The following is a 25,486-nucleotide window of genomic DNA, read 5'->3' on the forward strand; positions in this document are numbered from 1 at the left end:
AGGAAAAAAAAAATAAGAAGTTCATTAGAGCTGGCATTGACCCCAGTTAAGGGTTAATTCTGGAATGATACCAAACAATCAATGACAATTATATCAATATTCATCTGTGTATAAAAGTGTAAATCTTTTCATTGTTACAATAATTCTTGGCAATATAAGCTTGTCTACTTCTATCAGCTTTATTTATCTACATTGCTTCTATATTCCAAATGCACAGAATATTCTAAAGCTATTGTAAAAATACAGAAGTCTTACATCTATGAAGAAAACTGTAGGCACAAATACTTAAAAAAACACACCTTTCCTTGCATCTTATAAAAAGATGCAGGTATTAAAACTCAATTTATAAGAAGAACTTAAATCATCTTTGAATTAAAAAATGAAGACGTTTACAGCCTAAAAGAGAGACACTGAAAAACAAAAGACAGAGAATACATCTCGTAAAATATTAAAGTTCTTAAAAGTAGGAATATATAAAAGGAAATAGCTTTCTTAAATTCTAAGCACATTCACACACACAGAGGGAGACATATTCACACACATGCACACGCACGTGCATGCACACATACACATGACATTTTAAAATGCTCACCCAACCATCTGTCAGGTAAAATCTATGGAGGAAAATCCATGATGCTTGTGAATTGCCTCTGTGCCCACCTGTTCTGCTACATACCTTTAGTTGGCATCTGGTGTATGTAGCACAGTGTGGAGCCATGTTGTTACTATGAGTTGAATGCCCTGTGTGCATGTGTCCTATCATACCATATTTATAACTCTTCAAGTTTTTATCACTTTTATTACTTTCTGTAAACATTATCTCATCCAGTATCTGCACATTCTAGGGGGTCTGGGTGGGTCTAACAAGATGTTTTCAATAGAAAATTCTATTTTTTGCAGGTCTTGCAGCTCTAGAAGTCTCCAATTCCTTATTTGGCTAACTGCCATTATTATGTGTTTTGTTATGGTTTTGACTAGCATTTTTTGGGGGAGCTGGATCTGGAGTAGTCTACAGTGGGGTCTCAACTTACGAACTTAATCCGTATTGGAAGGTGGTTCTTAGGTCGAAAAGTTCTTAGGTCAAATCTGCATTTCCCATAGGAATGCATTGAAAACCATTTAACTGTATCTGCTCTTTTCCATCCATAGAAACTAATGGGAAGCTGCTATTCCGCCTTCTGCCACTAGAGGGGGATATTTTTCTTTTTCCCCCTTAGGTTCAGGAAACGAGGAGGAAGGCAGGGAACAGTTTGCAAAGCACCTTAGAAATCTTTTTTTTTCAACAAAGCCAATTTTAAATCATGTTTTAAAGCATGTTGTGCTGATTTTTTCAGCACAAAGACACACAGGCAGGCTTTTTAGGTGCTGAGCAAGCCTCCCCAAGCCTCTTCAGAGCCAGCCCATCAGCTGATAGTGGGGAGAGGAGGGTGCAGGAGTGGGGGAAAATCACAAAATGGCTGCCAGGCTCCCTTCTGGGTGTCAGCTTTTAGCTGTTTCCTGCTCTTTTTCCTGCTGTTTGGGGGCTACCAAGGCCTGGTAAGTGACTTTCCTTTATTTATTTTTAAATTTCTGACCCTTTTTTCCCCTCCAGAGGCCTCGGGGGAGGGAGGGGGCACTTCTTTTCCTGTTCGTAACTCGAGGGAAGTTCGTATGTCGAGTCCTTATTTCCCCTATAGGGCAGGTTCGTAAGTTGAATTGTTCACAAGTAGGATCGTTCATAAGTCGAGACCCCACTGTATATGTATAAGCCCCTAGACCAATAAGACCTTGTGGCATTAAGGATCCAGGGCACTGTTACAAGATTAGACTACAGTATTATGATTACCAGTGTTGTGTGCTATAAGACTTACAAATGTCATTTCATATTTTCATATGCAACATAAACAATTCTACTCATTACAATATATTTTCAATTTAACCCTTAGTTTACTTCCACGCTAAACTGTCAGGCATGAAATTCTTCAGAGCAACATGATCGTATAATGAGCTTGTTTCCAGGTTTGCTGAAAAGCGGTGAATTGTTTTGAAATGACTAATGTAAACTATTTCCAAGCTATACTTTTAAACACACCTTCATTTTCAGAGCAATTTTTCCTGCACCCCTTAATCATTTTAACATCTTATAGACAAAAATTATCAAATATCAAAAGCAACAAAAAGAATAAGAACAACAATGACAACAATTGTACATAGCAAGTTGCTGAAATTCAGAGATACTGCTTACAATAGTTTAGGCAGCACAGTACAGTGCTTACCTTGTAGGTCTAATTGACTTGAAGTTTCACTCTGGGAGACTAAAATATCCCATCCAGGTAAATGAAAGTTAATTGTTTATATGCAGTGGGAAGAGATTTAAATTTTTTGCCAGGAGTGAACTGTTCATACAAAATTAACAACTCACAGCATTAAAGCTGATATCTTACCCTTGCCTTAAAGAAATAAGCAAGAGATTGGACACAGCATATATAAAATAACCCTCTTTATCTTTACTCATTTCTAATTTAAGAATCAACATAGGGAACAAGGTGAAATGGAAAAGAAATTGGGGAGTTTGCAAACTGTTTTCCTCTTACAGGAGTTTGAGAATTACGTCTCAGCGAATACACTTGGTAGGAGTTGGTTAGTGATATGGGTTTGAGAAGCAAAGTCAGAGAAAGCATTAAGACGCTGGCCACTTCTGGGTTTTGTGATAATTCTTGCCAAAGCTGTCTATAAAAAAGAAAAAAAAAGACAAATTAATTTGTATTCAGTGTTGTGCAACCATCACCCCAAGACTCTTGTAAAACCTTGATATTTCAGTAGTGCCTTTGCCAGAGGCTTTTTGTTTTAGAAATATGATAGTATTGCATTGATTGTAGAAGAAAGCAAGAGGAAAAAGAAGCTGAATGAGTGGGCAACTTGGAGGCATTGCAAGACAATTGCTGCACTTGGTTTACTAATAAGTGTAAACACTGGGTGCGTATAAGGTTGACTTCCGTTCCATTTGTTGGCTTGATCTGTTTGTTAACTGCAAAAATAATACAACAGAAGAAAAAAATGCTAAAGGAAGTGGAAAACCCAAGTAAGGACATGTCAAAGATTAGAACTGCTGTGGGTATGTTAGCACACTGATGTTTCCTGGAGCAAACATACGAGGTCATACAGATCTGTTGCTTCTTGCACCAATCATAATTTGATTGGCTGTCCAGCAAAAGGAACTCCGTCACTATCATATATATGCTGTAAACTGTGTACCTGCATTTATATTGATATTAATTTTATTCATATTTTGATATTGTTTATGATTTTCGTTGGAAACAACATCCTTCAGGGTAAACTATATATAAATCCAACAAGACTAATTTGTACAACTATATTTGCAGGAAACACAGTGCAATAAATACAGTGGGGTCTCGACTTACGAACTTAATCCGTATTGGAAGGCAGTTCTCAGGTCGAAAAGTTCTTAAGTCGAATCTGCATTTCCCATAGGAATGCATTGAAAACCATTTAATCCGTATGTGCTCTTTTCGTCCATAGAAACTAATGGGAAACTGCTATTCCGCCTTCTGCCACTAGAGGGGGATATTTTTTTCCTTTTTTCCTTTTAACCTAAGATGACTTAGCTTTTAAAAAAGGGAAAAAAAGAGTTCGTAACTCGAATCTAAGTTCGTAAGTCGAGTCCATATATTCCTATGATAGCGGTTCGTAAGTCGAAACGTTCGTATGTCGAGCCGTTCGTAAGTCGAGACCCCACTGTATATGCATTTTACATTGTTTTACATTGTGGTGTGTCTGTTGGCACAGCGAGAAATTTTTCAATGCTGTCCACTGACAAAGGAAAAAAAAACTGTTCAAAATGTGTGAAATTACGTTAAAAGTGTGTATTAGAACAAAATGCCTTTTTAATCTGGAAGAAATATATTCTATACGTAAAAAAGTGCAGGAGGAAGTCATGGACCATTGCCTCCCATCTGAACCACACATGTTTACCACCTCATGGTACAAACCCCAGTGAAATCAGTTATGCTTAGGACTGTGATGAACTTGGGGTAAGCAGCTTTGTAAGGCCCCTCACCCATCTATTTTTTCTGTTTGTTTTTTTCCAGTGCATAAATCCATTCGAGCATAGAAGGTTTGGCAGTCATTAAAATACTCCTGCAGATCTTCTGTAGATCTGCTTGGCACAGGTCATTCAGCGTGGTTGTGCCATGTCTTTGGAATCAATTTGCTAAGGTCAGCCCCTTGCCAACTCATATAACATGTAGCACAAGAGTTTTATCCTATGCCCCTAAAATAGTCTTAATCCATTCTACTATCATCTGATTTTGCTGTTAGTGCCTGTTCTTATGTGATTTTATTTTATAATTTAACATAATTGTGTTGAATTTACTTTAAGTATGAAGATTAAAAACATGGAGGCTGAAATCCAGTAGTAATTTGCAACTAGAGTAGGCCCAGTGAATCAGTGGGGATTTGGTGATTCAACTCCTTTGTAAGTTCCATTGATTCTACTTTAGTTGCAAGATATTACTGGATTTCAGCCAATCTATATTTAAACAAGTTCACATGCATAAAAAGTTTACTAATGTTTTCTTCTCACCTTTTCTTCTGTCCATCTTTCCCTTTCTTTGTTTTCATTCTCTCTAGAAATGGAATGTGAGTCAGACAAAGATTCGCATAATATCAACAATAATATTCATATTGTTTGGATGTGTGCTGTTTGTTGCTCTTCCTGCAGTCATATTCAAGCATATAGAAGGCTGGAATACATTAGATGCAATTTATTTTGTAGTTATCACTTTAACAACCATTGGATTTGGTGATTACGTTGCAGGTAAGAGTTCTGTATTCTGCTGACAAACTTGTCATATGTACAGATGTTTACAGAATGGTTATATATGATTTAAATGACTTTCCAGTATAGACTATATTGTTATGAGCCCTGTAGTCATATACTATCAATTTGTCTAAGTCGATATTATCAACAGAGATTAGTATCTTTCCATGAATTTCAGGCTTTCAGATTCTCTCATTGTTCTTAAATGTACTTGTCAGAATTGAAATTGTGCTCCTTTGTCATGCAAAATATTCATTCCACTATTAAGCTCCAGCTTCCATGGTGACCTCTGAAGGAATTATTGATGCCAGAAAATTAGAAGCCATTCCAATGTGATGTATTCTTATTTTAAAAATTGCCATGAAAATGCCGAGTCAATCAATACATGGCAACAACAAACAGTAAAATTATTCTGAGACTCAGCTACAGCATTTCTCCTGTTTCTGTTGTGTATTTAAAGTAAAAGAATTTAGGATATTGTAAGGTATTATGGATTGAAATTATAGTCCCTAATATATGAAATGGTCCTAATTAGACAGGGGATGAATTAAAAAACAAATCGCAGTAATTGTCAGAAATTGCTGATTCATCTAATATTCGTCTCTTCGTATTTGTCAATTTTGGAGGCCCTGACAAGTATGAAGGGATAAATATTTACTTGTTTTTATTCATCCCCCATAGCCAGAGACAGAAGACTAATCTCCTGGGCTTGTGTGCCTGCTGAACAGTTGATTGGCAGGCCCAAAGGCAGAGAGGGAAGGGCTAGGCTAGGCTATCCCCCACATCGCACAGATGACCCACACACCCACAGCCTGCCCCCCCAGCTCCTTCTCACTGTCCCCATTGCCTCCTTACCTTGGCCACTGGGTCACCCACTGCAAAGATGGCAGCTGCAGCTTCTCTTAGGGCTGGTTCTGATGCCCTAAGGGAAAATGGGCCACCGTTTGCAAATATGGTGGCAACGGCTTCTATCAGGGCAGTTGAGCCAGCTCTATAGGAAACTGCATTACCCTTTGCAAAGATGGCGGTGCTGGCTTCCCTTCAGGCAATGGAGCTGTGCTGCCCTTTGCAAAGATGGCAAAAACATCTTCGCTTAGGGCGGTGGAGTCAGCTCTAAGGGAAACTGGGACACCCTTTGCAAATGGCAGCAAAGGGCCCATTTTCCCTTAGAGTCAGCTCCGCTGCCCTAAGGGAAGCTGCTGCTGCGATCTTTGCAAAGACTGTGGCAGCAGAGACCGCAGTGGCAGAGACTGTAGTGCTGCAGGTGGCAGTAGCTGAGGTAGGAAGGTGAGGGGGCAGTGGGAATGACGTGGAGGATCAGGCTGTGTTTGGAGCTCCAGCTTCTTATTTTTAAAGACAGCCACAAGCTGTCTAAAAAAACCCTGATGAAATGATGAACCAGTTTGTGGTTTGTTGGTTCACTGGGGTTAATTCGTGGTTGGTAGTTTGTTACTCTTGACAGACCAAGATGAACCGCCATTTTGGCAGTTTGTTCGTATCTCTAGTCCCTAATCGTGCTGTGACTGAGGTGCATGCCTTGGACCCACAGTTGTTTAGAGTATGTAAACACACTCTAGGCATGCCTCTCCCATTTACTCATTTGTCCAATATCCCATGCACATCTTATTTCTTAGCTCTACCAAGTTTTCTTACTTTTGTAGATCTGCTTCTGTATGACTGAACTTTGCCTTATATAATGGTTGTAGAGCAAGGGCACACAACCTTTTTTAAAACCAAGAAATGATTCTGGTTTAGGAACTATTGCATGCTAGAGTGCAGATACATAGATATACATGAAAATATGAATAGTTCCGTAGTTTATGTATCTGGCTGTGGAGCCAGAGTTTGGGATCATGGTGACTCACTGTGCCCCATTGACAGGGTCTGGACTCGATGATCCAGAGGGTCCATTTCAGCTCTGCAGTTATAAAATTTACTTCTAATTAGGGGAAAGATTTCTATGACATTTCACATTTTCTCTGCAAGCTACATTTAAACCTAGAAGTAAGTTCAAACATGTTTATGAGTAATCTGGCCTTTCTCACCAGATTACTCACAAACATATTCAAACCCACCCATAAACTCAAACATAGGTTGGGGGGGGGATGACATGTCATAGATATCCTCTTTACTTATAATTATATCCTAGCAATCCTCTTTCCTTACTTCTGTCCACACATATTGTGCTTTTTGACACTGCCAACTACAACATTAATTGTCTTGAGTTATAACTGCTTTTCACTGCTTAAAACACATACAATATGTAGAAGCTACTAACGATCAGTTGGTCGATCGACAGACAGAAAGACAAAAAGACAGATAGGCTTGAATTATGATACATCTATTTCTGATACAAGAAGGGAACATACATGATTCCAAGACCAATTTCTAGTACAGTTTATTACAGTATTTTTTTTTAACTGTCATTGTTTTAACTGTGAGCTGCCTTGGGTCCCTGTGGAAACAAAGGCAGTGTATAAAAAACGTGAACAAACAGAACAAAATAAACTCATCAGTAGTTTTTCAAATTTGATGTACTCTTCAATTCCAGAGTATGGGTATTTTTATCTTGTTTTTATGCACCAAAATGTATACTGCTGCTTTGTTTATATTAAGAATGCTATGTGCAAAGGCCCACTTACTTGTAACTAGGACACTGAGTTCATTAGCAGTTTCTGTTATTATATAGTTTTGCACATTTTCCTCTACGTGGTGCACTTGATGTAATAATCTTTTTGTACAGCTTCCAACGCCATTAAATATATATATATTATCAAGGAAAGTACAATAAAAGGCTATCTGAATGTGCTGCTTTCCTGGGTTTTACTGTTGCTCCTAGAGTCCTTTTCTTCATTTGCCTGTCTATATATATTTCAAATTCTTTGGTGCTGGAATATTTAGGAGCCATCAGAAAACATTTAGGCTTCAAAACTGTACAAAAATGGGGAACAGTGACAAATTTGTATGTATGTATGAGGGATATATATTAGACAGAGAATCTGTCTAAACAATTCAAGTTGAATTTAGGCACATACGCAAATACATATAAGCAATTCACATATATATATATATATATTCAGAGAGATATATATGCAACATATGAATTGCTAATATGTATTTGCTTATGTGCCTAAATTCAACTTGAATTGTTTAGACAGATTCTCTGACCCTTTAAAATCATTTTATTTAGGCATTTAATTTATCTGTTCATGAGTCGTACACAGTTATAGGAAGACAATGCAGTCCACCTAGACCACAGTGATTTATACAAGAATATAAAAGGGCCTGCCAAAAAAAATGTCTGGAAAATTCCTGTTATAAACTAAGCTGTAAACTGTGTCCTCGCACCAACCCTCTTTGGGATCTTTTTTGCTGTCATGCTAAAGCATTCCATTGGAACTGCAACAGAAGGTGTCTATCTCCAGACTGGATCAGACGGAAAGCTCTTTAATCTCTCTAGATTGAAAGCAAAGACCAAAGTCCAACTGAAATGCATACGGGACTTCCTCTTCGCAGATGATGCAGCCATTGTTGCCCACTCTGCTGAAGACCTCCAACAACTCATGAATTGTTTCAGCAAGGCCTGCCAAGACTTTGGACTAACAAGCAGCCTGAAGAAAACACAAGTCATGGACCAGGGCATGGACTCACCTCCCTCTATTACCATCTCCACACAAGAATTGGAGGTTGTTCATGACTTTGTGTACCTTGGCTCAACCATCTCTGACACCCTCTCTCTAGATGTCAAGCTGGATAAATACATTGGCAAAGCAGCTACCATGTTCTCTAGATTCACAAAGAGAGTATGGCTCAATACGAAGCTGACGACACATACCAAGATCCAGGTCTATAGAGCCTGTGTCCTGAGCACACCAGGTCTATAGAGCCTGTGTCCTGAGCACACTCCTGTACTGCAGTGAGTCCTGGACACTTTGTGCCCGGCAGGAGAGGAAGCTGAACACCTTCCATATGGGTTGCCTCCGATGGATTCTTGGCATCGCCTGGTAGGATAAAAGTTCCAAATAGAGTAGTCCTAGAACGAGCTGGAATTTTCAGCATGCATACATTACTGAAACAGCGATGTCTATGTTGGCTTAGGCATGTTGTGAGAATGGCTGATGTTCGGATTCCAAAGGATCTCCTGTATGGAGAATTAGTGCAGGGAAATTGCCCCAGAGGGAGACCACAGCTGTGATACAAGGATATCTGCAAGCGGGATCTGAAGGCCTTAGGAATGGACCTGAACAGATGAGAAACTCTGACATCTGAGCATTCAGCCTGGAGGCAGGCGATGCATCACAGCCTCTCCCAGTTTGAAGAGACTTTTGTCCAGCAGGCTGAGGCAAAGAGGCAGTCCCGAAAGCAGCAAAATCAGGGAACTGGACAGGGGACAGACTGTATTTGTCTTCAGTGCGGAAGGAATTGTCACTCTCAAATTGACTTTCTTGGCCACACTAGGCGCTGTTCCAAGCCCTCTATTCTGAGCACGCTACCATAGTCTCTTGAGACTGAAGGATGCCTAATTTAATCTGTTGAGAAGAGCAGATAAGATGCAGATCAGGATTATTGTACATGTCATTCATTATTCATGTGCAGAGATGTAGGCTAAATGGCCTGTGCAGTTGGGGGTGGTCAAGTGTAGCACTGTACATTTGTCAGATGGTATATTCCTGGTCCACAAATCAGGTTTCCCTCTAGTGGAAATGAATAAGAAGCTTGAGAGTAACTGTAGAATTCATGGGCAACGTTAGTCTAGCAGGTCAGCTTAGCTTAGCAGTATCTTTAGAAAATCAGTATTACAATAACAGACTTTTGGTTTTATTGCCTAGCAATCAGAGGGAGAGGGGTCATAGTCCTTGTTTGCAGATAATAATTAAAATATAGTTTCTTAACTTGGATGTAATAGACTATTGTGATTTATTAAACCAAAAGTTATTCTAGAAGACTCTGAAGTGAGAAGGTGTGTTCAGGGAAAGTGTTTGAGCCTTCTGTTTATTCCTCCTTCAAATGAATGAATGAATGATTTCTTGGCTTGGGAACCAGAAGTAAGGCATTGTTTTCTACACAAAATTAGTTACAATGTAGGAATGGTTTGTGGAATCAAAACTGCTGCTTTGATCTATGCAAAAGGTATAGCTAAAAACATGTATTCACAACAGGAAACATTCAGCGACAAGGGACATGATAAACCTCTTCCAGCAGGAAGTTCTAGAGTTTGAGCATAACTATTGAAAATGCCATTCCTTAGTTCTATTCAGCCATGATTTAGAGCCCCATAGAAGAGGTTTTTTTATTGATGGTCTTAATGCTTAAGCAGGTTCACACTGGAGAGAGTTATGAGTCATGCACTAGAAGTAGATGTTGATGCGTTATGCACTAGGTCAAATCTAGTTGAAATATTGGCATTTGAAGAATTCATATACTGCCAACATTTGGCTTTGACTTGATCTTGGCTAAAATCCATGATAACCTTTTTGCAAATTGTTAGCATGTGAATTATCCTCTTACCTCTTGTAAAATGTTAAAGTTAATTCCTGTTCGACTCTCTGTGTTGCTTTTAGCTGATGGCAAACAAAAAAAGTTATCATTCTGGTATCTGTCAATGTTAAAACATTTCAACTACTATTTAAAATGTGCCTGCAAAACTTAAATGTCTGAAAATTATACGTAGGCAGCTTAGAGAATCCTTACAGAGATAAAAAGTGTCAGAATTTACACATAGAGAGATAGATGAAGTAAAATATAGAGGCTTATGTGTCTTTTAGATATGCTAGTAAAAGCTATGAAAATCTTTTTTGAAATAACAGTGAATGGAAAGGTTAGAAAGAAGGGTATTGATAAGATGTTCTTCAGTTATAAGAATATATTTCTTACCAGTGGGTTTTTTTAAGAATGCTTTTATTCTGAGCTTGGTTTATTGCTGAAAGATGTTACATGATGTACTGTAATGGAAAATGTTCCCACCAATTTAAAGTGTTTCTGTTCTACATTGTTGATCCAGTACGTTGTACTCAGTGGGTTCTGAGATCTTTTTTTAAAAGCAGATACTTTTGCTGAAGTGCAAATAATCATAGAATCATAAAACAATTCAGTTGGAAGTGGCCTATAAAGCCATCAAGTCCAACCCCTTGAATGCCTCCAGCACTAGAGCACTCACCACCTCCAGAGGTAATTGGTTCTATTGTCATATTGCTCTAACAGTTAAGCAGTTTTTCCTGATATTCAGCCTAAATCTGGCTTCTTTTAGCATGAGCTCTTTATTATATGTCCTGCACTCTGCTCTAGGATGATCAAGAACAGATCCTGCCCCTCCTCTGTAATTTGAAAAGTGCTATCATATTTCCCTTCACTCTTCTTTTCTCAAGGCTAAACATTCTGAGTTCTTTCCTCATACTCTTTTCTCACAGGGCTTGGTTACGAATCCCCTGATCATCCTTGTTGTCCTCCTCTGAACTTGCTCCAGTTTGTTGGCATCCTTTTAAAAGTGTGGTGTACACAATTTGATATAGTACTCTAGATGAGGGCTAACCAGTGCTGACTAGTACCTCACAGGATTTGGAGACTATACTTCTGTCTTTATCTCTTTAATGTGTGAATCTTAGTGAATGTAAAAATGATTTAGGTAAAGAGATTTGCTCAAAAATAGTTAAGATAAACCTCATCATGCACATGGAAATGGCATGTGCAGATAATGAATTTCAGTTCCTCCTCTTAAGCAAAAATTGTGGTAATGTTACTTGCGTGGACTTTGCACAGATGGTAATCCAAAGATCTCTGTGTAAACTAATGCATACATGAGTGTGCTAGAAGAAACCTTCACAGAAATTGGTTCTTCATTCATACAAAACATTATATATTAATTGGACAAGCTTCAAAAAAGTCATTGAACCTCTTTATGCTGATGGATTGTTTTGCATGCAGTTAACACATCATCAGAAACTTATCTAGGGTGTAATTTAATACCAAGAAATAATAACAAGTGGTCTATTCATGTATTTGGCTTTATACTGAAGCATCTATACAATGATTTACAAAGCAGATTTCCCTCAGGAAAAGCCCTTTGGTTTTAGTTGTGTTGGACCATTGCTGTGGTCTAATATTTAGTATTTTCATCTGTATTCTTGCACTCACCCAATCATCTTCTGCTCACTTAAAATGACCGTATTGCTAATAGGCATCCATATTAGTAGTCCATACAAGAAAGGTTATTTATCTGTTGAAAACTTTGTGGTCACAATTGCTGCTTCACAAATGAATTGAGAAAAAGAGTTTGAGAAACACTTTCCAGCTGCCTTGAAAAATTAAGGTGTACATTGTCTTCCCTTGGTTTGAAGGGGAGCCATTTCTTTTTGCATTTTCCAAAAATAAATTGATATTTGAAGGAATATTATTAGAGAGCTGTTTCATGTATGTTCTGTCACATTTAGTGTGAGGATCAAAACAGTGCAAAACACAGAGAGACAGCTTAAATATTAGAATATGTTCGTTAGCAGATTTTTAAAAGAGAAAATATGGGGAAACAGAACTGTAATGAAATCTTGGTGAAACATTTGATCTTGATGTGCCAGATAGCCAACATGTGTACAGTTAAGGCTGGAAAGAGTATTTGTTAAATTTGCTTTTCACATCAATTTTAGTTGCCTCTACTTTTCCAGCTCTCAAATTTTTCAGCCTAGAAATGAGAGAAAATCAAAAGAGTTTCTTTTTCTCTCCAAGGAGCTTGTAATTTGCAGTGTTTCTTATTACTACACTTTCCCTTTGACAACGAAAATTCATATGTACATCAAGCACAAAGTGGTTGGCTGATGGTTTAAAAAAGATGCAAGTAACCTTCTGACATTTCTAGGCCTGAAAATTGCTATGCAGCAGCCAATGTCTTTTTGCAGAATTTTGCTATATTTGTGTTAAAACTTTACATATGTCAAAATTGTTACCTTTGCCCATTTTTTTCTTAATTAGAACCAAAAACATTCTTGTTCTAGTTCTCTTCTTTTGGCAAAATTTCCACAAATTCATTTTCGGAACAAAGAGAATAATGTTATACCATGTGAGGATGAGACATGGCAAGAAAGAAGTACAAAGAGCTTGTCCACGGTGACATAATTACTAATAATAAGTTTTGAAGGACTGTCGGTTGAGGGACTCAGATACAGATGGTTTGTATCCCTCATGGAAAGAGGATGGGAAAAGATTTAAAGGTGTTAAAGAAAAGAATTAAAGAGAGGTGAAATGAAGGAAATAGGACAAGCCCTGGGTGAGATCAAACAAGATGGGAAGAGTTGTCTTACTACAAGCAGAGATTAGTGATAATCACAGTAGATCAGGCATCATTCAGTCTCGAGAGACTATGGTAATGTGCTCTGAATAGAGGACTTGGAACAGCATCTAGTGTGGCTGAGAAGGCCACTTCGAGAGTGACAAGCACTTGCACACTGAAGACAAATATAATCTCTCCCCTGTCCAGGTTCCTGATTTTGCTGGTTTCAGGACTGCCTCTTTGCCTCTGCCTGCTGGACAAGTGTCTCTTCAAAATGGGAGAGGCCATGAAGCACCACCTGCCTCCAGGCTGAACACTCAGATGTCAGGGTTTTCCATCTGTTGAGGTCCATTCCTAAGATCCCACTTGCAGATATCCTTGTACTGAAGCTGTGGTCTCCCTCTGGGGTGATTTCCCTGCACTAATTCTCCATACAGGAGATCTTTTTGAATCTGACCATCAGCCATTCTCAAGACATGCCCAAACCAACGTAGACGTCACTGTTTCAGTAGTGTATACATGCTAAAAATTCCAGCTCGTTCTAGGACTACTCTATTTGGAACTTTGTCCTGCCAGGTGATACTAAAAATGTGTCAGAGACAACACATATGGAAGGTGATCAGTTTCCTCTCCTGCCATGCACAAAGGGTCCAGGACTCACTGCAGTACAGGAGTGTACTCAGGATACAGGTTCTATAGACCTGAATCTTGGTATATGCCGTCAGCTTCTTATTGAGCCATACTCTCTTTGTGAGTCTAGAGAGCATGGTAGAAGCTTTGCCAATGCATTTATCCAGCTCAATATCTAGGAAGAGGGTGTCAGAGATGGTTGAGCCAAGGTACACAAAGTCATGAACAACCTCCAATTCTTGTGTGGAGATGGTAATAGAGGGAGGTGAGTCCACGCCCTGGCCCATGACTTGTGTTTTCTTCAGGCTGATTGTTAATCCAAGGCCATGCTAAAATGATTCATGAGTTGTTGGGAGGTCTTCAGCAGAATGGGCAACAACAGCTGTATCATCAGTGAACAGCATGCATTTCAGCTGGACTTTGGTCTTTGCTCTCAATCTAGAGAGATTAAAGAGTTTTCCATCTGATCTACTCTGGAGATAGAAACCTTCTGTTGCAGTTCCACAGTAAAAGAGGGAATTTTGGAATCCCTCATTCTCTTCGGGATCTACTCCCTAAATGCAGATGATTAATGCAGATGAGATCAAATTAATAGAGAACAAGAGTCCATCCTCCAACTGAAGCCACAACTCATGTCAGTGGTTGTCAACGCTTGAACTAGGAATTCCAGATCTATGAATAGTTGCTTCATGTGGTTCCCATAACAGTTTCTTCTTGATGATGAAGAATTTTCCAGTTCTGCACTGCTCTGAGCCCTCCTGAAAAAAAGGACTGAGAAGGGCTTCCTGTTTGCAGCTGGTACCTTGCATAAACTCTAAAATCTTATTAGTTCTGGTGTATCTCTTCACAGTTTTCAGCTCCATTCTTTAGTTCTGGTTTCTAGCTTTCTTCTTTGGCTGTTACTCACTGGCTCAGCTTTTCATTCTCAATGCTTGGCCCAGACAGTTTTTCAGCCCTCACTTGTTAACAGCATATAACCGGTCCTGCTTCTCCTACATCTGCTCTCCTACCTTTCTGAAGCACTTCTGTTTCGGATTGGCTGCAATTGATGTTAAGGGGTAAATATATTTCTGTGTATTTATTTAAATTATTTTTATCCCCCCCCATTCCCCTTAAGAAGAACCAGGGTGGCTTAGATCATTAAAAAGACAATATGTAGAAGCTAAAAGCAGCAGGTATACAAATATTTAAAAAGAATTAGACTAATATACATTAAAAACAGTAATAAAATCAATACTAAAACATTTAAAACAACAGAGCACAACTATTCATCTAAGAACCCTTCTCAGATCACCAGTTATTAAGGTAAAATCTACCTGAACAGAAAGCCTGCCTGCTTGTGGAACGACAGCAATGATGGGGACAGCCTAGCTTCTTGTAGGAGGAAATTCCAGAGTCTGAGAACAGCAACAGAGAAGGACCTTTCCCATGTCCTCGTCAAGAGCATCTCTGAGAGTGGCAGGACTGAGAGAAAGGCCTCCCCTGATGATCTTTAAGCCTGGACAGGCTCATAGAGGGAGATGCAGTGTTTTAGATTGTTTGGACCCAAATTAATTTAGGGCTTTAAAGGTTGAGACCAGCACTTTAAATTGTGCCTGGAAATGGACTGGCAGCCAGTGGTGCTGCTGTAACAATGGGGGGGTGGGTCGTATTTTCTCTGTAACCAGCCCCAGTCAGCAGTCTGGCAGCTGCATTTTGGACCCTCTTGAATTTCTGAGCACTTTCCAAAGGCAGACCCATGTAGAGCATGTTACAGTAGTCAAGTCGAGATGTGACAAGGCACATGTCACATCTGTTTACTTTCAACTACATATGTCTAGGCTTGAAATAGGCATTATTGGAGCTGTACTTTGGATACTGTTAGGGTGTTCAGTATCTGTAAGTCCATAAAGAGCTGTTTCCTCAGTTTCTAGAACGATTAGTTGAAATTTCTGAAATTCAAGTCATATCTTTCGTGAAGGATTTGGAGTTAGACAGTTGGCTGTTTCTTAGAAGAACAGCAGTACAGTAGAGATACGGATTATTGTCTTAGAAGGTCTTTTTGTCTAGGAGAATGTAAGAATGCACAGATGTTTTCCAATTTAAAATAGTTACAGGCACTTCTAAATCTGAGATCAAGTCTTTGTCGAAGTTGTTTCCTCAGCAGAGTCTTTAAAGATAATAATATTACGGGTGTTTTTACAAGGGTATGCAATGTTTATCATCTGAAAGTTTGTTGCACATCACTCTATATATTTCTGGTTTAAAGGACGTCTGCAGTGCTTATGTTTGATTTAGTGATGTTGATGATAGAACTGCCAGCTGGCTGAAGACCATGGTAGTGATCTCAGAATGTTAAGAGGAAGACTTAAACAATTCCACTAATGTACTGGAGTCAATGAAATTGCTTAGCCTGAAATTGAAAGCAGTGTTAAAATGCTCATGACAGGTTTAGCCTCACATAACCCCAACATGACTGGGACATAAACGTCCTCAGTCACTGCAGTCTGCTTGGTCTACCACTAGGTGACATTGCTTAACTTAAAAAATATGGAGGTGCACACAAATAGACATCAATCAAAAGAGCAATATAAGACGTGTTGACATCTTGATCAGAGATCTATCAGTCCTGATATCAAGATGGATTTGAGAACTTTTGGTATGCAGAGTCAACTATAAATGACTTGTCTTCTTTGTAGTAGAACCTGATGAAACTCATATTAAGCCTTCTTCCACACACACAGCAAGGCAGCTTAAATTCCAATATTTGACATCCTTCAGTCCTTGATTTGCATTTCCTCACACTTCAGCAGCCCCAAGTATCTTCAGGGCTCTCAGTGTCCTCGGTGGGTTGTTAGTAGCCACTCATCCTCAGTTTTCAGAACTTAACATTCATTGGATCGTATTGCCTTGCCTCTACAGTATCTTGCTGTATCAGGGCTTGCACCTTTCATCAAAATCCTCTTGCTACTGCATAACTTCCATCATGTAATTAAGCATAGTACTGCTTCCTAGAGTTGTGCAATAATAAAACATACTCGCAGGAAGACTGCAACCACGTTGCTTACCATTTACTATAGATGTACCCTTCACTAAGCTACTTCCCTTTAAACTGTAATGCCCTGAAATCTGTAATTTCTAAACAAAATTACTACAATGGGCTCTGTATTGCAAAATGGCAGTAATTTCATGTTCATAAGGAATTCATCTGCTGCATTCAATTTGGTAAACTTAAGTGGCAGATTAATGCAACCTGAAAGTGAAGTGATTGCTGTTCTGCAGATTACTAAGCATGCTAAGGCCAACATACAAAAGCAACTTGGAGTAGGCTTATTGAATCAGTGAGGACTTATGGAGGGGTTGACTCAAAATCCTTACTGATTCAATGGGCTTGCTCTCATTGTGACTTACTGCTTGATTTCAGCCATTGTTTCATGATGTAGTATAGTTCCCAAGAGTTCTCTTGGGTGAAGGAGAGAGCTGACTGCTCTCATTATCTTGGTAGAAAAGTGCTCAGCTTTCTCATAGTTAAAGGAAGAAGCTTCCCCTTGAAAATTCTTAAAATTCACACGTCTTCTCCCTCAGTTCCCCATATATATCAAGCTACAGATATACAAACCCTTATGGAACAGAAACTTCCAAGAAAAATGTTTTCTGAAAATCTGCTGGGCTTTTCCTGGAATGGAATGTCACTGAGGTGTTAGGATAACTGTACTCTGTACTCTGAGTAGTCTGATTTCCTTACCAAGGTGAATATGCAGTTAAGACATGCAGTACTCTTAAATTGATGGATCAAGCTGTTTAATTATTTGTTGATCAAGCTGTTGATTTATTATATAAGACATATTGGTTTGATTGGTATATGTTGTTGAGTTAAAGTTTATGGATGTGTGAGAGTGAATTCTGAACAGCTTGAGTATGGAAACAATTCTTAAATGACTAGAAGTGGTAATCTTTCTTCCATTATGCTCTCACATAAAACATATTTAATACAGGGCAACAGTATTGCCCAAATATTTGGGCACTCTAATATTCAACAATCAGCAGCATAAGGATTTAATGCTGGTTTTCTTTTTTTGATGCTGGTTGGATTTTTTTATTGTTTGATTGAGCCGTTTTGCTGCTCTTGTATGTTAACCACTCAGAATAGTACTGTGCACTAATGGGATGGTAAATAAATATATAAATAAATAAATAAATAAATGAATGAATGAACGAACGAACGAACGAACGAACGAACGAACGAACGAACGAACGAACGAACGAACGAACGAACGAACGAACGAATACTGGAACTTATTCATTGGTTAGTGTGCATAAGACTGTACCTACAGGTGCACCGTTTATATATGATTCAGTAGCTTGTAAATTCATGTGCAGCATGAAGCTGAAACTCTGTTTTTTAAAACTTGCAAATAAGTATGCTGGCTGGATAGCTCAATGAGTTAGGTATGTGGTTGCAGTGCCAGAGGCTGGGATTTCAGCACCCCACTGTGCATCCCTGAAAGAGCCAGGCCTTGTGGCCTTGGGCAAGCTGCATAGTCTCAGGATTCCCCCAGAAGAAGAAAATGATAAACCACTTTTGAGTAGCCTCTGCCTAGAAAACCCAGAAAAGGGTCACCATAAGTCACAACAGACTTGATGCCACATGGTTATTGTTAAGTATGCAGAACTCTGATCTGGATCAGGGCCACTGCACACAGGAAGGGGATATATATTCTCCCAGTTGTTTGTTTTCTTCAATTTATCTCTCCTGGCAGCATCTTTTTTTTAAAAAAGAGAGAGCGAGAAGGACAATGAGAAGTCTCTATTAGAACCTGCTGATCATTTCTTCTTCTTCTTTTTATTTCTTTTTTAGTTCCTGTACCTCCCCAGAGTGAGTACAGGAGGTTGAGGCTTACACAAGTAATAGTAAGCCACAATTTAGAATGATTTCGATATCATGACACTGAGTTCAGCATAAAATATTTAAGCTGGTGCATACCTTTTTCATTGAAATGAATAGAAGTGACAAGTTCTTAACTTTGACTTATTTGTTTCAAGGTTGAATTTCTGTCTTAACAAGCTTTTATTTTTTTTTCTTTCTCCAAAGTTCATGAGGAGTTCAGACAAAAAGAACGGTTTTTTTTCATAAACTGTAGTGAAATGTTAATGAAGGATGGTAGATCTAAAGAAGTATTCGTATTATGCAATTTTTGATTTGTTAAATCTAAAATTTATTTTTCAGGAGGATCTGATATTGAATATTTCGATTTCTATAAGCCAGTGGTGTGGTTCTGGATCCTTGTGGGCCTTGCATATTTTGCTGCTGTTCTGAGTATGATTGGTGACTGGCTAAGAGTTATATCCAAAAAGACCAAGGAAGAGGTAAGGACTTTCTAAGGAAGTTGCGGGATTTTCATTAGTATTCCAGGCTTCAAATTGATTTGGTTTTACCTGCCATTATTACAAACAACCTGCTATCAAATAACACTGCAAAAGAACAGGTAAAGACTGGAAAACCTCCTGTTATATAATAATATATAATTATTATAATAATCTGCCATTCCATCTTCTACTAACAGAGTGGCAAATTGCTCTATCCAAACTGTAATGTTGATTTATAATGCTTTAAGGTCGCATACAGATTCATAGCAGTGACATCTAGCAGTTTTAGAACATTTCGATGCACTATTATGTGTGTTATAAAAGTACTAGGTACTCTCATGCTGGAGTGTAGTTCTGGTTCTCACTTTTGATCATTTCTTAGTGCGGGTGTGATACTTTACAGTGTGTCTATTATAGTTAAAAGCAATTTGATTTCTCTTTAAATGACATGGATTTATCCTATGGAATTCTGGGATTTCTCGTTCGGTGAGGGACTTAGAAGTTTCTGTCAGGGGCTTCTCATTCTATTCTCAGAACTGCACCAAAGAATTCTGAGTTCTTCTTTAAACTACAGATTCCAGCATTCCATAGAAAGGAGCTATGGCAGTTAATAAGGTGGAATCAAAGTGAGATACACTCTTACTTTGATCTGATCCCTGTGTAAGCCTTGCCTTCTTAGGTTTGCATACTGAACATGATTCTCTGCAAGAGAACCCCTTTGTCAAGGACGGGGAACTTTTTTCTATTTGAGGGCTGAATGTAAATTAGCAGAAATTGGGAGGGAGGTGCTTCCAGTTGAAGGGTTGATAGTAAAGGAAAAGTGAGGGACTCATTATGCTAATATGTTTTAACTTAATGCTCTTACTACACGTAATTAAGCCTCAGGAGAAACATTTCAGACTTTCAAAATGGCAAAGAAACTTCTACAAAGCTTGGAAGTCACCAGTTGATGATGTTTTGAGGAGGCAGGGAGATTTATGGAATCTTCATCCAGAGGGTATGGTTTCCACCACAGGTCCTATACAAAAGCAACCACATGAAGTTGGAAAATCAATGCACTTGTGGAAATTCCATTCCTAAGAGGCCAGTGATGGTGTTACCCATCAAAATGACTATATTCAGCATGTTGATTTTTGGGAGGAAGGTGTGTGACATTATAATAGGGCTCCCAGTAATAGGAGCAGTATGAGAAATGAAATACCACATCATCTGGAAACTATGAGTAGTCTATAGAAAAGTTTTATATGAATATGCCTTTAGTCTTTGTTAAAGAATATTTAAAATATGTAATTCTCAACAAAAATTTCTGTGCAGCAGCAAGTAGCAGGGGTAGATATTGAAATTCCGAGATGTAAGCAGAATCTTCAATAAGCTGTTGCTGTTTGTCCCCATTATCTAAGAAAAGTGGTCATGTTTACGCCTGCAGCTGTCCTTGAACAGGAGTTTTGCAGTTGATATTTCATGGTCGTTGCACCTGATTCAGAAGGAGAAAGAGGCATGGAGACGGGAAAAGTTTGTTTGTTTAACGTATATGCCACCCACACTACCCAAAGGTCTCTGGGTGGCTTACAACAATTAAAATACAATTTAAAAGATAGAACAGTTAAAATACAATTAAAATATATACTCTAAAAATTGCCATCAGGACCCACAGTTGATATTATCTCAATTAAAAGCCTTCTGGAACAGGAAGGTTTTGATCTGGAGCCGAAATGTCATCAGCATTGGCACCAGACAAATCTCCCTTGGGATGGCGTTCCATAGTCTGGGGGCAGCTGCTGAAAAGGCCCTTCGTCTACGAGCCATCCCTCTTACTTCCTTGAGGGACGGCTCTTTCAAAAGGGCCCCCTGGCTAGATCTTAACTGCCGGGTAGGCTCATATGGAAGGAGGCGGTCCTTCAGGTATCCAGGGCTCAAGCCGTTTAGGGTTTTATATGTCAAAACAAGCACTTTGAACTGGTAGCCAAGGTAATTTAATCAGAATTGGCTTGATGTGTCTCCCAGCGGCCCCACCACTCACCAGCTTGCAGCTCAGTTCTGGACCAGTTGCAGTCACTGGACCATCTTCAAAGGCAGCCCCACGGAGAGCGCATTGCAATAATCTATACGAGATGTTACCAGTACATGTGTAACTGTCATGAGACTCCGCTCGTCCAGGTAGGGCTGTAGCTGGTACAATTTCTGCAGCTGAAGGAAGGTGCCCCTGGCCACCGAGTCCACCTGGGCTTCCTGAGTTAGACTGGAGTCCAGGAGCACCCCCAGGCTGCAGGTCCTGTCCCTTAGGGGGAGTGTAACCCCATTCAGGGCAGGGAAATGGCCCTGCAGCCTGTCCGGTGAAGCACCCACTAACAACACTTCTGTCTTGTCTGGATTGAGTTTCAATTTATTAATCCTCATCCAGTCCATTATCGGGTCCAGACACGAGTTCAGCACAGAACCTGCCTCACCTGGATTGGTGGAAAATGAGAGGTAGAGCTGAGTGCTGTCAGCATATTGCTGACTCCTCAGCACAGACCTCTGATAACTTCTTCCAGCAGTTCCATGTAGATGTTAAAACAGCATGGGGGACAGTATCGAGCCCTGAGGAACTCCATGACATAAATGCCATGGGGCAGAGCAACTGTCTCCCAGCACCACCCTCTGAACATGGTCAGCCAGGAAGGAGTGGAACCACCATAAAACGGTGCCCACAACTGCCAACCCAGACTGCCTATGCAGAATGACACCATGGTTGATGGTGTCAAAAGCCGCCCTCTCCCGGAAAAGGTCATTGTACAGAGTAACCAAGGCAGTCTCCATACCAAAACCCGGCCTAAAACCCAATTGAAATGGATCTAGAAAATCAGTTTCATCCAGCAGCACCTGGAGTTGCCCAGCCACAATCCGCTCCAACACTTTGCCCAAATAAGGGAAGGTTGCCACTGGTTGGTAGTTAACCACCAGCCTTGGGTCCAGGTTAGGCTTTTTAAAGAGTGGCTGAATTACCACCTCTTTCAAGGTGGTAGGGACCACCCCCTCTCTCAAAGAGGCATTCACAGCCTCCTGGACCCAGGTGTGAACCCCGCTGGCAGTTCTTCCTATTAGCCAAGATGGGCAAGGGTCGAGTGGAGTGGTGGTAGAAAGGACAGATCCAAGCACCCTGTCCACATCCTCAGGTCTCAACAATTGAAACTCATCCATTAATATTTGACCTAAGCATGGCACATTGGACACATCCTCTGATTCTGCAGTAACGGTGGAGTCCAACCCACTGCGAATCAGAGCGATCTTCCCCTCAAAATGAATGGCAAACTCATCACAGCGAGGTGATGAGCAGTCCGGGACCTCCACCGGATTTCCAGGTTGAAGAATGTCCCAGACCACCCAAAACAGCTCTGCTGGACAACATTCTGAGGAAGCAATACGGCTGGAGAAATATTGCCATTTCACCATCCATACTGCCACGAAATAGGCGTGTTCGATCGGACTCCCAGCGGGATTTCCTCCACCTGTGCTCCAGTCATCTCCCCTCTTGCTTCATCACCCGCAGTTCAGAAGTATACCAAGGAACTGTCTGGGCTCTGAGTGCAGGGAAAGGGCGCTTAGGCACAATCGTGTCAACCACCCGGGTCATCTACGTATTCCATAAGGTGACCTGAGCTTCGACAGGAGCACTGACCATATCAGACGGATAATCCCCCAGAGCATTCAGGAAATCATCCAGATCCATTAGTCTCTTAGGGCGGATCATCTTGCAGAGTGAAGAAGAAGCTAATAAAGCTTGACCAGGAAGTGGTCCTACCATGACAATGGGGTCACAACCACTCGTCCACATCCAAACCACTATCTTCCAGTCCCATTGAAAGTCCTGAGCCGCCCCAGTCAAGGCAGCCTTGGCATGGATGTTGAGGTTCCCCAGCACCAACAGTTTGGGAGTCCTCAACACCAGGTCCGAAACTACCTCTGTCAGCTCAGGCAGGGAGCCTGTTAGTATGCAGCAGGGTGGGTGGTACACCAACAGAATCCCCAGTCTGACTCATAAGCCCAACACACAATACAGGCCCTCAAGACACACAAACAGTATTTTGGATGCTAGTTACTAGGAAGAAGTGCTTTTAGATGCTCCTGTTCAGTTGCTCATTTTGTGCCAATTCCATATTTCTGTACCTGACTAATTCTTTTATTTGACCCTAGCCTCTAGTCATCTGATGGTGTTTCCCGCTAAAGAGTTAGACTCAAATTCTAAATCATGTCTTTAAATTTCTCTTGGTATTTATGTCCTATAAGGACAATGGCTAAAACCTGATCATGAATCATTGCTGAAGATAGGCAGTTTTGGATGAAGAGTGAGCATGTATGTTTGCAGCATCCTCTAGACTACTTTTAGGCCCATAGACCTCATGGAGTACTCCTAGAAAATATGTGTGTGTGTGTGGGGGGGGGGCTTCAATGGCCCCAACAAAACATTTAGTCACTTCTGCATTCCCTCACAGACATTTTGGACATTTCTGGACCTGATATGTCCCTCAAGAGGAGGTTGAAAATCTGGGGCCCACCCCTATTATGGGGCCTGAACATTATTCTTACAAGGAGAGGAGTTTTAAACTACCTCAGTTGTGGAGCACACCACTACGATTTCTGTCCTCCCTATCCCAAGACAATCCAAACCTTTCAATTATTTTATATTCATCGTATCTCAGAAAAAAAGAAGAAACTGGATGTTTGACAGGTCTTAGCTATTTATTTTTCCAGTACTTTCAGCATGTGCTGTTTTTCACTTCAAGCTTGCTCAGATTGTGGCATCACTAGTGATTAGTGTGAGCCTCAGTTGGTTTTAGTATTCCCAAGCACCATACCCAGGTACTTATGCCAAGTCAGTTGCCACTGTCTGTGTCACCTCATGTTTTCTTGGGGCTAGGTTTTGGAGCCTTGAATTTCTGACTGGAGCCCCTGTTCTAGCTTCATCAGTTCATGTGGTCTCCTCCCATACATGAGTCCTTGAATAGATTTAAGCTATAATGAGGCAGCAAACAGAGTCAGGAGCTCCCAGAAGACTGTTTATGTGCTTATCTTTGTATTGAGTTAAACATTGAGGATTCTGTCAACTGCTGGTGTAATGCTTTTTTGATCCAGCAGAGAGAGCTTTCCTGTCAGCAAAAGGCGTGAAGAAATGTTTTTTCACTTTGTCTTTCACTACTTGCAGCCTCCCATGCTTTTCCATTATTATTTTTTTTGCTCCAGAGGGTTGAGAGGCTCTTTTGAACAGTGGAGGAATTGGTGTAAAAACTTGTAGGGGGGGAAAGGGGAACCGCCAAGATTAGCCTCACTTCCTATTCTACAGATAGATGCTGTTACATACAGCACTGATGTTACCTGTCTGTCATGGGTTTGGAGGGAAAGTTCCATCCTATGGGGAGTGGAAGGTGGGACATCAGGAGGAGGGGCTGTACTGTATATATATGTGGAGTTTGTGTGGAGAAGTTAGAAGAGCTGAGAGAAGAAGCTTGAGTGGGAGTCTGTGTGTCAGACAGGGTACTACTGTGTGTCAGTCAGTACCAACCTGATAGGTTCAGGTGTCTGTATGGTTAGCCAGAACTGATAGGTTCAGGGTCTGTGCTTCAAGTTAAGTGTTCTGTGTGAACCAAACTGTGTGTATGTATGATTGAGACTAAGCCACGTTACTGTATCTTATTCACTTGATCCTTTTATTTTTCCCTGTGTGTTATTTAATAAACCTTGTTCTTTTATTTGTTAAAAATCCATCCCTGGTCTGTGTGACTTCTTACAGGGAATGGTTGGTGGCAGCTTAGTGAAAGTGTGGCATATCCCAGTAGGTCTGGGGTTGTCACAGATGCCTACACAGAACCACAGAGCATTGTATCAGTGGAGTGGCATTGTATACAGTTCTCACGTTGGAATTCTCAAGTTGTCCTTAGTTTCCATCCCACCAGTCACTTTGTCAAAATATCTGAACCCAGCCACGATGGAAAGAAAGCCATTTTCTGAGGAGTACATTGGTGCTTTGCAAGTCTTCAGTCTGTTTGTCGTGCTGGATAAGATGATGAGTTGGGGGAACTGGGGATTGGGAACAACGTTGAGCATCCAAGATATGGCAAGTGTTTCAAAAGGTCATAGATGAATGATCTGTAGCAGGTGGAGTCAGTAGAAGAGATAGCACATCTCACTTGAAAGAGAACATGAGGAGTGAGGGAGAATAAATTTCTAGAAACACTAAGAAAACCTTGCATCTTATCTAAGCTATGTCTTTGTGCAACACTAATATACGTACCATTGTTTAAAACACTTGGTTTAGTATTGCTGAATAACAGATGCACTGCTTGTATCCTGGAAGCATGTGCTTGATCTCTGTTGGGAGCAAGCTGCTAACTTGGATTGACAGAAGAACATAAGACCAGTAGATTAGAACAAAGGATCTCTAAATCAAGCATCCTATT

General features: G+C 40.1%; 1 protein-coding gene across 6 annotated transcripts in view; it reads left to right on the forward strand.

Moving 5' to 3' along the window:
* Positions 1-25,486, forward strand: part of KCNK2 (potassium two pore domain channel subfamily K member 2) — a 181,385-nt gene that overhangs the window by 129,538 nt on the left and 26,361 nt on the right. For all 6 annotated transcript variants that reach the window (XM_078382954.1, XM_078382955.1, XM_078382956.1 and 3 more), the window contains exons 5-6: positions 4,630-4,816; positions 18,913-19,052. In XM_078382954.1, coding sequence (XP_078239080.1) covers positions 4,630-4,816; positions 18,913-19,052 — 327 coding nt within the window. The remainder of the gene's footprint in view (positions 1-4,629; positions 4,817-18,912; positions 19,053-25,486) is intronic.

This window comes from Pogona vitticeps, chromosome 1, assembly GCF_051106095.1.
Source record: "Pogona vitticeps strain Pit_001003342236 chromosome 1, PviZW2.1, whole genome shotgun sequence".
NCBI classification, from domain to species: domain Eukaryota; kingdom Metazoa; phylum Chordata; class Lepidosauria; order Squamata; family Agamidae; genus Pogona; species Pogona vitticeps.